Source organism: Euprymna scolopes, chromosome 43, assembly GCF_053919585.1.
Source record: "Euprymna scolopes isolate OS-2025 chromosome 43, ASM5391958v1, whole genome shotgun sequence".
In the NCBI taxonomy this organism is placed as follows: Eukaryota; Metazoa; Mollusca; class Cephalopoda; order Sepiida; family Sepiolidae; genus Euprymna; species Euprymna scolopes.
The window spans coordinates 31,094,641-31,106,869 of NC_136524.1; the positions used below are offsets into that span (position 1 = coordinate 31,094,641).

The 12,229-nt window shown below is 31.1% G+C and overlaps 1 protein-coding gene across 7 annotated transcripts in view; it reads left to right on the forward strand.

Moving 5' to 3' along the window:
- The window catches only part of LOC145268270 (EH domain-binding protein 1-like), a 725,308-nt gene that overhangs the window by 187,263 nt on the left and 525,816 nt on the right, over positions 1–12,229 (forward strand). For all 7 annotated transcript variants that reach the window (XM_080123631.1, XM_080123633.1, XM_080123634.1 and 4 more), the window contains exons 10-11: positions 3,411–3,459; positions 9,199–10,220. In XM_080123631.1, coding sequence (XP_079979757.1) covers positions 3,411–3,459; positions 9,199–10,220 — 1,071 coding nt within the window. The remainder of the gene's footprint in view (positions 1–3,410; positions 3,460–9,198; positions 10,221–12,229) is intronic.

Below are 12,229 nucleotides of genomic sequence, written 5' to 3' on the forward strand. Positions count from 1 at the left end.
GATAGGTTTTGTATCAGGAATGTCTTTGATAAGTATCGATAATCCAAAAAATCTGATGAAAGAAGGAACAAGTGATTTTGACAAAAGTTAACACCTTACACAGCCTAACATCACAAATGCATTTGAGAAGTTTTATTACTACACAAGCAGAAAGGCCCAGAATACTAGATCAACAGTAGTTTCTTTGATATGACAGGGATTCGGTTAAAATAAATGTTTTTGTGTAAAGCACAATTGAACCATGATACTTGACTTTTTCGTTTTAAACTTAAATTCAAGCCATAATCTCAGCACCAGCAGAAAGCTCAGGCATGCAAAAAAATTTTTATTTTTATTTAGAGCACAATCGAACCATGATACTTGACATTTGCATTTTAAACTTTAATTCAAGCCATTATATAATAAAATAATTATATAAAATCAACAGAAGGTTCTCTACAGTGCAATGTATATAATGTATAGTGGAATAAATCACTTGATTGAAAAATGGTCGGTTTCACTGATTTTGATGGCAATAAAAATATGGGAGTGTGAAACATTCATTGATCATCATTCGATCCCGGGCAATATTGGGTCTCCGTGCTAGTTTCTTTAACCACTGTTTATTTTAGAAAAAATATTTACAGAAATAATTAACACTGAAAGTAAGAAATATTTTTTAATATAATAAATTAAAATAAATAATTGGAAAAGAAAATGAATGAATAGATATAGTTAAAAAAAAAAAATACTTGAATTTTTCACTTGTAATAAATTAAATAAAATGAATGTTATAAAAAGAAAGTAGATACTGAAAAAATTATGTTTCATTTAGTGTTGTCAAAAAAATTCCTGATAGTGTATATATATATATATATATATATTTTTTAATTTTCGTATTAATTATTTCTATAAATAAACATTTATTTTAAACATATTTATCTAAAAAAAAAAAAATTTCTGTGAACATATTTCAATGAAATTAATCAGTTTCCAATTTTTTTGCTGTTGACCTACATTTTCGTCAGTTTTCCAATTAATGTAAGCTGCTTAGCACAGACAACTTTCAAAACAGAAAGTCGCTCGGAATCAGTGAATATGCAGTTTAACCATTTTTTTGTTAATGTGACCTGAGGATTACTGTTAACAGCGTTTTTTTTTTTTTTTTTTTTATATTAACTCTGAAATTGAAAAAAAAAATTTATGTAATAAATTGAATAAAAATTAATGAATATTTACTTAACATAATTAAAAAAAATGAAAGTTTTTAGATATAATAAACATAATAAAAAAAATGTCAATTTGTTTAACATATAATTAAACGACATAATAAACGCAAATCCTGTAGATGATGTCCAAATAATTATAGCTGCATCATCGAATTAAATAAGCTGTTTAATTCCAATAAGTTTTGAAACGGGAAGTCACTTGGATCAGTATATATGCAAAACTGCTAATTTAAATTTTACGAGAAATTGGAGCATTCATTGAATATCATCTTTGAAATCGTATATCCACACTTCTGGATGTCTTACATTACAAGTCATATTCAAGTGTACTTATCGTTGACTGGTGGTAAAAGAAAGACTGTTGGACATACACAAATGAAACTTGGTGGACAAGTCAGGGATTAACCAAAGTTTATTTCTACCAAATCTGGTTGGATTGCAGAAAGAATTATGAATTTTATTATTATTGAATAGTGATGAAAGAAAGACTGTTGGACATGCATGACTAGAACTTGGTGGACAAGTCAGAAATTAACCAAAGTTTATTTCTACCAAATATGATTGGATTGCAAAACGGATTGTGACTTTTTTTTTTTTTTTTTTTTTTACAATTCTATGAATTGGGTTTACGCTGTAGAATCTATTGTTTGCAGATAGTTTTAATTTAAAAAAAAATATACATTCACCTTTAAGTATTTGAAGATGTTAAGAACTTGAAACATATAAAACATTTTTTCAACATGACTGGATTCGGGATTAAATAATTTGGAAATGGTTGATGGGTCCTAAAACAAAATTATCAAATATTTACCCGTATTGCTGAGTTCTGAGAACAGCAAAAGGATAAGCTGAACAAATGGCCTGGAGGTTAACGTTTAAAGGTGAAGTTGCTGAAAACCAAAGTGATTCTGTATATGGCTCTGGTCTACAATTCCTAAGGGATTTTGTTCTGCGTCCTTGTTCTGTCTGCTAGAACAACATTCAATGCAATTTGATACAATGTGTGTACTGTGAATCCATAAAAAGTGTAATGACCTGCAGGGTAAGTTAGCCCTGAACTTCAACTTTGAAGTGTAGGTGATGCCTGGGATAAGCAAGCCGTATTGATGGTCTTTCTTACAAAGAGATGACACTAGATGACAATGTTCTAGAGGTAGATTCTTTTCTGTTTTCTAGGAGATATGTGCGGATGGTGGATGTAGACTAAATATAACCACAAGGGTGAAAGCAGCATCGACAAAATTTTATACACTGTGATAGCATTGTGAGTTGTACTTCTCAACATCTGATCTAAATTGTATGACAGTTTTTTCAGGAGTGTCATGTTATATGGCAGTGAATGCTGGGTTTTTACCTGGCCCGTTCTTACTAGACTGTATGTAGCGCAATGACAAGTTCACAATCAGATTGATCTGCAATGTAAAATCTGACAAAATCCAACAAATCAGGTTGGAGGATTTGCTGAAAGCACTACACTTGCCCAGCATAGAGGATGAATCAGTTATGTACAGTATTCATTGTCTTGGACAAATTGTTGCAGAAACAGAGACGCCTTAAATTGTAGAAAAGTTAGCCGTCCAAGGAAATCTTTGAAACAAGGGATTGAACAATATCGTAGAGAGTGCAATTTGAAAAACAGTTTGGCATGGAATTTTTACATCGAGATGCAATTCGCCTGAATATTAAAAAGCAAAAGACATTATACTCCCCAAAACCAGAATCGGTACTACAAAATGGTTTCCTGAATATCCTAGCAGATTCAGACTTCTTTATTATGCTCATTTGTTCACACTTCAATCTCTTACCTACCCATAGATGACAATGCCCTGAAAGGAATAGATGAATCAATCACAATGGTACAGTTATGTGGAACGTCTATGTTCCTGGATAAATTACTGCAGAAGCATGTACGTTTTGAATTGCAAGAAGTTTGGCCAGCCAAGGAAAACTTGGAGGCAAATGATTGGATAAGACCTCACAAAGTGAATTTAGTGACTGTCGACTTGCTGAACCATGAGAAGTGGAGAGACATAACTTAACAAGATAAAAGTGACATTAGATGATTAGGACAAGATGATTTAGGGAACACAAAATTTTCATTTGTTCTTTATGACTTTCTGACTGAAATCTAAGATGTCCGAACACTTTTCTTTTTAGTTATCACATTTGAAGTTGATTAAGATTTTTCTTCTATCTTTTCAGTGATTTTGCTTCACTTTCTCCTCATGATATAAAAAACAACAGCAAAACGGTTAGTATTCCTTTATAAGGGTCATGTGACTCTCCAACAATTTTATCTAAAAAAAAAAAGAAGAAAAGAAAAATAGTTTGACTTTTGATTTTCAATTATTTTTTTAAAATCTAAATTAGAATTAGTTTTCAAAAATATAATGGTCTAAAGACCAGTCAAAATGCATATTTTTTTTTTTTTTTAAATAAATAAATTTATTTAAATTCCAGTTTTTGATCCATATAAAAGTCTTCATCAGGAAAATACAGAAAATATTATTTTACATGGCATGTTGTCACTTTGCCATAGTTTTCTCTTAAACTACAGCTAGGTGACAACATGTTTATTGTCTGTATTTTCTTGATAAAGACTCTTATATGGGTCGAAAATTTCAATTTAATTAAATAAATTTATTTGCTAAAATAAAAAAAAATTAAAAAAAAAAAAATCTGCATTTTTACTTGTCTCTAAACTGTTTTATTTTTTCAATTTTCAAATAATGAAACTCCTTTCATGTATATAATTAATTTTATTGAGTTATTACTTCTTTATATTTCTCTCTTAATTCACCTCATGAAACTATTTGAGTGATTGGACAAGTTTAACTGAATTATCTTCCTTTGATTTTAGCACATACATATAATCACAACTTTATGACCACATTAAGTAATGAGAGAGAGAGAGAGAGAGAGAGAGAGAGAGAGAGAGAGAGAGAGAGAGAGAGAGAGAGAGAGAGAGAGAGAGAGAGAGAGACCGACCCACCCACCCACCCCAAAAAAGAAAAATAAAGAAAAATTTGTATGATGTACATAGAAAAATATCATATTCCAAAAATCATATAAATTGATAGCTTTTTATAAAGAAAACCATTTTTAAGCAATTAATAGGAATTTATAGGCTTTATAACAAATCTTGTAAGTTTGAATTATTATCGAGTTATCTAGCTTTGTTTCTTGAGATTGTTTGGAAAAATGGTGGGCAAGACAGTCGCCTGTTGGTTACTCATAAAATTTGATTCTTTTTATTTAAAACTATAACTACTTGATCACTTTATGTCATTTTTTGAATATGATGTTTTCATTTTGTCACAGACACATACATCTTACAGATTTTTCTTAATTTTTGTTTTTTTATATTGGGGAAATTTTAGAGAAGCACCAACATTTTTTATCCAATAAAATTACTGGATCAACTTATGTGATTTTTGGAATATGATATTTTTGTTTAGCCACAAATATGTACATCATAGAGATTTTTCTCTATCTCTTTTTTTTTTTTTTTTTTTTAAATATGGGAGGAATTCTGGACAAAAACTGGAGACAACCACTATTATTATATTGATTGAAGATTTTTGGCATATAATATTTACATCATACAAATTTTTCTTAATTCTTATCCCTATATATATAATAAAAGAGGCACAGTTTTTCCCCTCCGAACCAAAATACCGTAGGTTTACAACAACAGATGCCACATACAAATTTACACTATTAGCCATTACCTTATTTAACTATAGAACAACATCCTAGGAGCGACATCATCATCGTCATAACCTACAGAGGAAGTAGTTCCCATTTTTCTCCCTATTTGCCAAGTTATCCCACCGTCACCCACTTACACAGCGTATTTATACTCACAGGGGACTTAAAATTAGCAATACACATGAAAAAATTGAAATAGCTTGAAATATTTCAATATTGGTATACATAAAAAGAGTTTGATCAGCTAAGAAAGAATCTTTTTAAATTTAAAAAATCTGATTAAAATTAAGGAAGTGATGATTATTTTTGTGCCTCACAAGTTTGGATATTTTCCCCTCTTTAAGACCCTATACGTTTTGTCACATTTTTTATACTACTTTTTAAGTAAAAATGTCATATCTTTGTTAAAACACAAGACTGTAATGAAGTTTACCATATAAGTGTATTTTTGTACAAGGAATCAGAATATGCAACTGAAAATCTCCCAAAGTTCATGGTTTCCAAATAATCTGCAGTAAATGTGCATAAAAATGTTGCAATTCCTTAAAAATGCCATGTATCCATAAACAGAAAAGAGGTTGGAGAACTCCTAGTTGAATTGTAATGTGCTTTATGTACAAAAAACTTGAATCTAAACATAGGACCATATTTCTTTGGTATTATTGTAGATTAACACAATCTGTTTAACCCCACCCAACCCCTTCTGACCACCCCTCCAAAATGTGATTCTAACTTTTTAGGCAATTATGTATGAAATGCCATGAAAAACTTTAATGAAAGATAAACAAATTATTTTAGAATTTAATGTAAAATAATTCCCCATTACAGGTCATTCTAGCATTTTAGGGCAGTTAACTGTTTTTTTTTTTTCTATGGGAGATAAATCCTGTATGCTTTTTTATTTTATTTATTTTTTTTGTTAAGACGATTATGTGTGGTTTTAAGAGGGTTTCTATGTAATGAGAATATGGAGAGGGTTGCCATTCGGATTTTGAATTAATTGTAGGGCTAAGGAAAATTATGTGTGAGCATACTGAAGACTTGACAGAAACAAAAACAATATTAGGAGGGGGGAGCAGTTAGTTTCACAAAAATTTAATGTAAAATAATTCAACATTTCCAGGCCATTCTAACATTTTAGGACGGACAGTTAACCAATTTATTTTTATGGGAGATAAATCATGTGCATTTTTCTTTAAGGAAGGATCTATTTTTTCTTTGTTTTGTATGTAGCCTACAGAGGTATTTTTTTCGGGGGGGGGGGCTTGCCACTCGAACTTAGTGTTATTGTTAAGGTTAAAGAGTGTTTTAGGAGGAAACTTGCCACTCATAACTGGGGTTAGAGGTGAGGTTAAGAGAGCTTTTTATCAAAGAGAGTGTTCATCACTCATATTTACTGTTAGTGGTTCATAATTATTGGCTTTTGAAAATGCTATGGATTAAATTTGGAATATCACATTACTATTAAATATGTAAACTTTATGTCCAAAAAAAAAAAAAAGAATGTATGTATGTATATATATATATATAACAAATAAAGCTTATGCAAAGCAAGATAAGTTACTTTTCTACCTAACTGAATAAGTTTTTACTGTTTTTATTTAATGTAAATTATTTATTTGGTTCAAAAAGTAGGTAATATTCAGTGCTACCCAAAAAGAAAACATGGCCGCAATTTCTATTTAGATTTTTCAAATCTTAATAATCACTTCAAAATAAGAAATAAAGCAAAATGGTGAATGAAATCCACCCAATAAATGTCACGGTAACATTTATTGAGTGGGTTTCATTCACCATTTTGTTTTATTTCTTATTTTGAAATCTTTGTTGAGACTTCAAAAATGTTTGCAGCCACTTTCCTTGTTCTTCAGTACCACTCCCTCAACACTACTTGTTTTTTTAACCGAATAAACATTTTACATAAAAACAAAAAACCAAGTATCCAGTTAGGTAGAAAAGTAACTTATCTGGCCTTTGATAACATTTGTTTTAGACAACTTTTTCGTACCTCTATGGATTGGAATACGAACCGTTACTTCATTTTTGTTTTGTTGTCTTAACTGCAAAATGTTGTTTTCATTTCAAATAAATATCTTACAGAAAGTTTATGTTTATATATATATATATATATATATATATATATATATATATAGTGTGTATTAGACAGATAAATAAGTCCGCAAATGTTATATTTAGTTTTAATTTAATAAGAAGCTGCGTTACGAAATTTCAAAGAAAATTGCATAAATTTGTTGATTTCTATTTTCGAGGTTGAAGGTGTTTATTCCATAGGCCGTTTATACTACGCTGGAGCAGGTAATAAAAATACCTTTCGCTTAATAAGTAGAAAAAAAATAACGAAATAAAAAGCTTCCTAATTGTAGTTTGATGTGTTTTTTAACTGCTTGTAAGATTTCAAGAATATTGATATAGATTTTGAAGGTTTGTATTACTATACACATAGATGTAACATGTCTATTCAGCTCAAAAAACAGTGTTTACCGATGTATTGGAAAATTTAAAATGGCGCCCAACTCTCTCTTGAAATGGTAATTTTGGGGAAAAGAGTTAAAAATAAAATAGATAAAATACTGTTAGAAACTCGCTCAATATATGTTACCGTTACATAGGCTGACATATATTCGGTGGGTTTTTAACAGTATTTTGTATAGTTTTTATTTTAAACTCCTTTTCTCAAACTTACCATGTCAAAGAGAGAGTCGGGCCAGGCACCATTTTTAATTTTCCAATACATCAGTAAACACTGTTTTTCGAGCTGAATAAACATGTTACATTAAATAAAAACACTAAAAAAATATCCAGTTAGGTAGAAAATATCTTGCTTTTGATAACATTTATTTGTTATATATTTGTTTTTTTTGACAACTTTTTCAAATCTATGTGTATAGTAATACAAACCTTCAAAATCTATATCAATATTCTTGAAATTTTAAAAGCAGTTAGAAAACACATCAAACTAAAATTAGGAAGCTTTTTATTTCGTTATTTTTTTCCTACTTATTATGTGAAAGGTATTTTTACGACCTGCTCCAATGAGATTTTGATACTTATTTTGATTTTGAAAAAACATTTGTGGCTGTTCGCAGTGAAACATTGTTTTAATTCACTGTTCAAAACTAATGCAATGAATAAAAGTGCATGCAAGCTATATATCTACAAAAGTTTATTTTGTTTTTTTAGCCATGTTATTAAATTTGACCAGAAATGTGAGAAATTGCAATGCCGAATTGGTTGGGATTGTTGTTATTATACATTCTGAAAACCGAATAGTTCTAAACTAATGTTATTCTGATAACAAAATAGCTTTAATTAAACATATTAGAACATTTCTATTAATATTTTCATGTTTTTCTTAATTCGTTCGTGAATAAAAATTAAAGAATGCGTGTTGTTTACACTGTGCTATTGTTAATGCTATAGCTGCTAATACTTCATTTGTCCACTCGAGAAATAGAAACGTTTTTTTTTTTTCGGGTCGGTCCTTTTAAATTATTATCAATTACCACAGTCCTACCGAACATACAATAATACTTTTAATTTTAATTTAATTAATAAAGATAGCAAAAAGATTGATTTACTTACTAGTGAGTGTCCGAAGAAATTTTTTTTTCAAAATGTTCGATACTCATCATATTAAAGTCTTATTTTTAACTTGACAAAAGAAATGGTCAAAAATATTTCGGACACTTGACAGTATTAAGATTAACACCTCTTCTGATTGGTTTCCAAATTTCATAACAAAATTCTTCATACAATCATGGTATGGGCCTTTAGAAATCAGAGAGGGTCATTATAAAACCTTACTGAAAATGCCATTTTATGGCGTTCACATTTTTATCACTTTATTTGCTTAAAACTCTTAAAATATATAATGTACATTCATATTAATTCATTTGAAAGTATATTCATTTCCGAACAAAACAGTAGTAATTTGAAGATTTGGAGTGCTTTGGTTTAAAAAATATGGCTATTTTAGTAGAACTACCTTGAAATCTGTGATTATTCAAAGCATTTTTTTCGTCCGTGTGTATTACTATATGAATTTAGCTACTCTATTCAATATTTGCCATAGCATTTACCTTCCGTTCTTCTATACTAAAAATACGTTTCCCCAAACTTGTCTTTTAATATAATGGGAATTCTGAACAAGAATCAGAGACAAGAACCATTGTTATATCGATTGTAGACTCTTGGAGAAAAACAAATGAATTTCTTAAACGTTCTATTAATATGTGCAACATTTTCTTTTTAACTTCAGGCATTTGATGCTGCTGCTAAAGTTGGAATTCCTCGGTTAATTGAACCTTCTGATATGGTACTATTAGCAGTTCCTGATAAGCTGTCTGTGATGACCTACCTGCACCAGTTAAGGGCATATTTTTGTGGCCAGATGCTAGAAATACAGCAAGTAGGACCTAGCGCAAGTGAGAGCACATATACTCTTGGAGAACAAAACGAGGAGGAAGATAGAATAATTTCTGAAGAAATGTATGGCAAGAAAGTGGTGCAGGAAAATACTCCACTGTCAAGTACTCCACGATCAAGTACGCCATTATCAAGTAGTCCAGTATCAAGTACTCCAGTATTAAATATTCCAATATCAAGTACTAATGTGGATGTTGCACAACAAAATGGTGAAGAAAGTTCCGGTTCCAGGTCTCCGAGTGTGAAAGAAGCTCGGAAAATGTTTGAAGACTTAGCATTAAAAGCATCCCCCCAAAGTCCGCCATCTGAACTGCCCCCTAGTAGAAGCAGGAGTAGAACACCAGAAAAGCCTCCAGAACAAATTAAAGCTTTCCAGCGGGATGAAGTAAATACAACAATATCAAATTCTATTTCAAATTTTGAGAAAATTAGCAACGCTGCTAATTCGACATCGCCTAAACGTTCTTTAAAACAAAAACCTGCACCACCACCTCCTACACTGGCAAAAACATCTCCTGTACTACGGGAAAGTCGGCCCCCAAAACCTGCAAGAAGGTCGACACCTTCTCCAGTCACTTCACCTGAAAAGTTACCCGAAAAACCGTCACACAATAAAGGAAGAGCCCCTGAGAGGCCTGTAATAATGACAAGAAAGCAATTAATGAACCCGTTTGATTCTGACGACGATGAAGAACCTTCGTATACAGCGGAATCAAATGTATCCTCAACAAGTGAACCGAGTGTAGAACAGAAGAAAAAAGTAGAAAATGTTGAAGAAGTTGTTCCCAAGAAAATTCATCCAGAACCAAGACGAAGGATTTCTCTTCAGAAAACCCCATCACCAGTCGAATCTAAGTAAGATATACTTCTCTCTTTTAAAAATTTTGTTTTAATAAAAGTTTGTTCAACATTTTTTTTTTTTTTTTTTTTTTATTTAAAAAAATTTTTTTTTTCATGGTTAATGAGTGTCGTGTAGATTTTGAGACAACACTATGATGATCAGTAATGGTGGAACTTGGGCAGGGTTTGGTTTCATTATTGAAGAGGAGGGCTCAACAAAAACTTATTTACATTAGACTTGTGAAAACGACCATGTTATAGTCAGTCAGGAAGAAGCTCCATGGTATTATATTCCACAGACGGATAGTTCTAGGAAAGAAACTTTGCTCATGGAATTTTTGTTTAGTTTTAAGAACTGATAAGGAGTAAGGGGTTGGAACTAGATGAGTATTTGTTGTGATTGTCTTTTGTTTTTCATCTCTTATGCGCATACTCCAAAGAGCTTCACCACATGTGGGAGAGCAAAATTCTGCTACTTATCAAGGTGTTGAACCAACTATTCCAGCTGTCAGGAATGACATAACAGTATTAACCCATATCTAGTTATCCGATAAATATTCCAGAGTTCGACAAGATACACCTGAAGAAAGTCAGAGATTATATCAGCAGAAACATTTTGAAAATAACACTTCAAATCAGAACAGTATTTAATACATTTCGATTTTGTGAAAAAAAAAAAAAAAAAAAAAAAAATTCCTGATAGTTGAAACAGGAAAAATCACTTTATTTTGTGACCATTCAGAGTATGAAAGGAATTTGGAAGTATTTAAACTTTTGAACAGAAAATAATTTCTTACCTTAAAATTCGCAGCTCAAATTCATACGTTAAAAGATTGAGAGTTTGGAAATCTAATGATTTTATAAATAAAGATTAAAACATTGCCCTAACAACAGTTAGTAGTAGTTTTTGTTGTGGACTCGTAAAAGTCTGAAAAAAGACATGACTTAGTATATAGTGGAAACAAAATATGTTGAACAAAAAAGTAAATACAGCAAATAAAGAGTGTGGTTATGTCAGTCTTACAAATATGCATGATATCAAGAGACATTACGTTTCTGAATTTTTTAGATGAGGATTGGTTATACATATTATTTGGATTTATCCGACTACTGTTCTCATCTTGAGTGTCATTTTTACAACGTTTCGGTTGATGTAACCTCTGACCTTCTTCAGGTGTATCTTGTTGAACTCAAGAAATTTGGATGGAATTTCGAAAGGAACAATTTATTTACTTCACTAGGTGTAGCATGCTCTTGTTATTTAAGAACTCTGTCCATGATTGGAATAGAGATCCTAAGCAATTCGCAATTGTATTTTTTCGGTCGCCTACACTGAGAATTGAACCATCAGCCTTCAGGAGAATATCACTTTTACAATTGATTTTTACAAGTACTCTAACCACTGCGCCATGAGTCCTTGCATATTCTCCTGGTCTTTATAGTAAGTGGAAGAGTTCATTATTATCTATAAGGTGGGCGCCATAGCATTTTTTTATATAACAATTTGGTTCAATTAATTTAATAGCTAAAGGATATTGTATGCATGAAACTTGAATTTCAAAAATTCTATTAACAAAATAGTACAAAAAAAAATATTGCAGAGTAGAATGATAAAATCGTCGTCCTAGAAAAGACAACATGATTCCATTTCCATTTTGATGAAAACCGGTTTTCTTTTTTTTGTTGCAAACCATCTACTAGTTGGCCAGTTGTGTACAAATCCCCAGAGTGATAGGAGCCTTTTATCATGTCTGAAAGTAACACAATGTTCAACACGTGAGATTGGAGATGTGCTGCTGTACAACTCATGCTCTCTACAGATCCAAGCTATCACAACAGGACCATTGCCAGCATCCTCAAAATGCAAATCTGGATGGTTCAATGCTTGAGGGCACAGCTCAACAAAGTTTCTGATCACGGTTATGGTCTTTGGTGCGGTTTCAAGTGAGAGCCACATCATGTCACCTCACATCTTCGAAATTGGTTTGAAAGTCAACATCAATGTGTACCTGGATGTGCTGAAG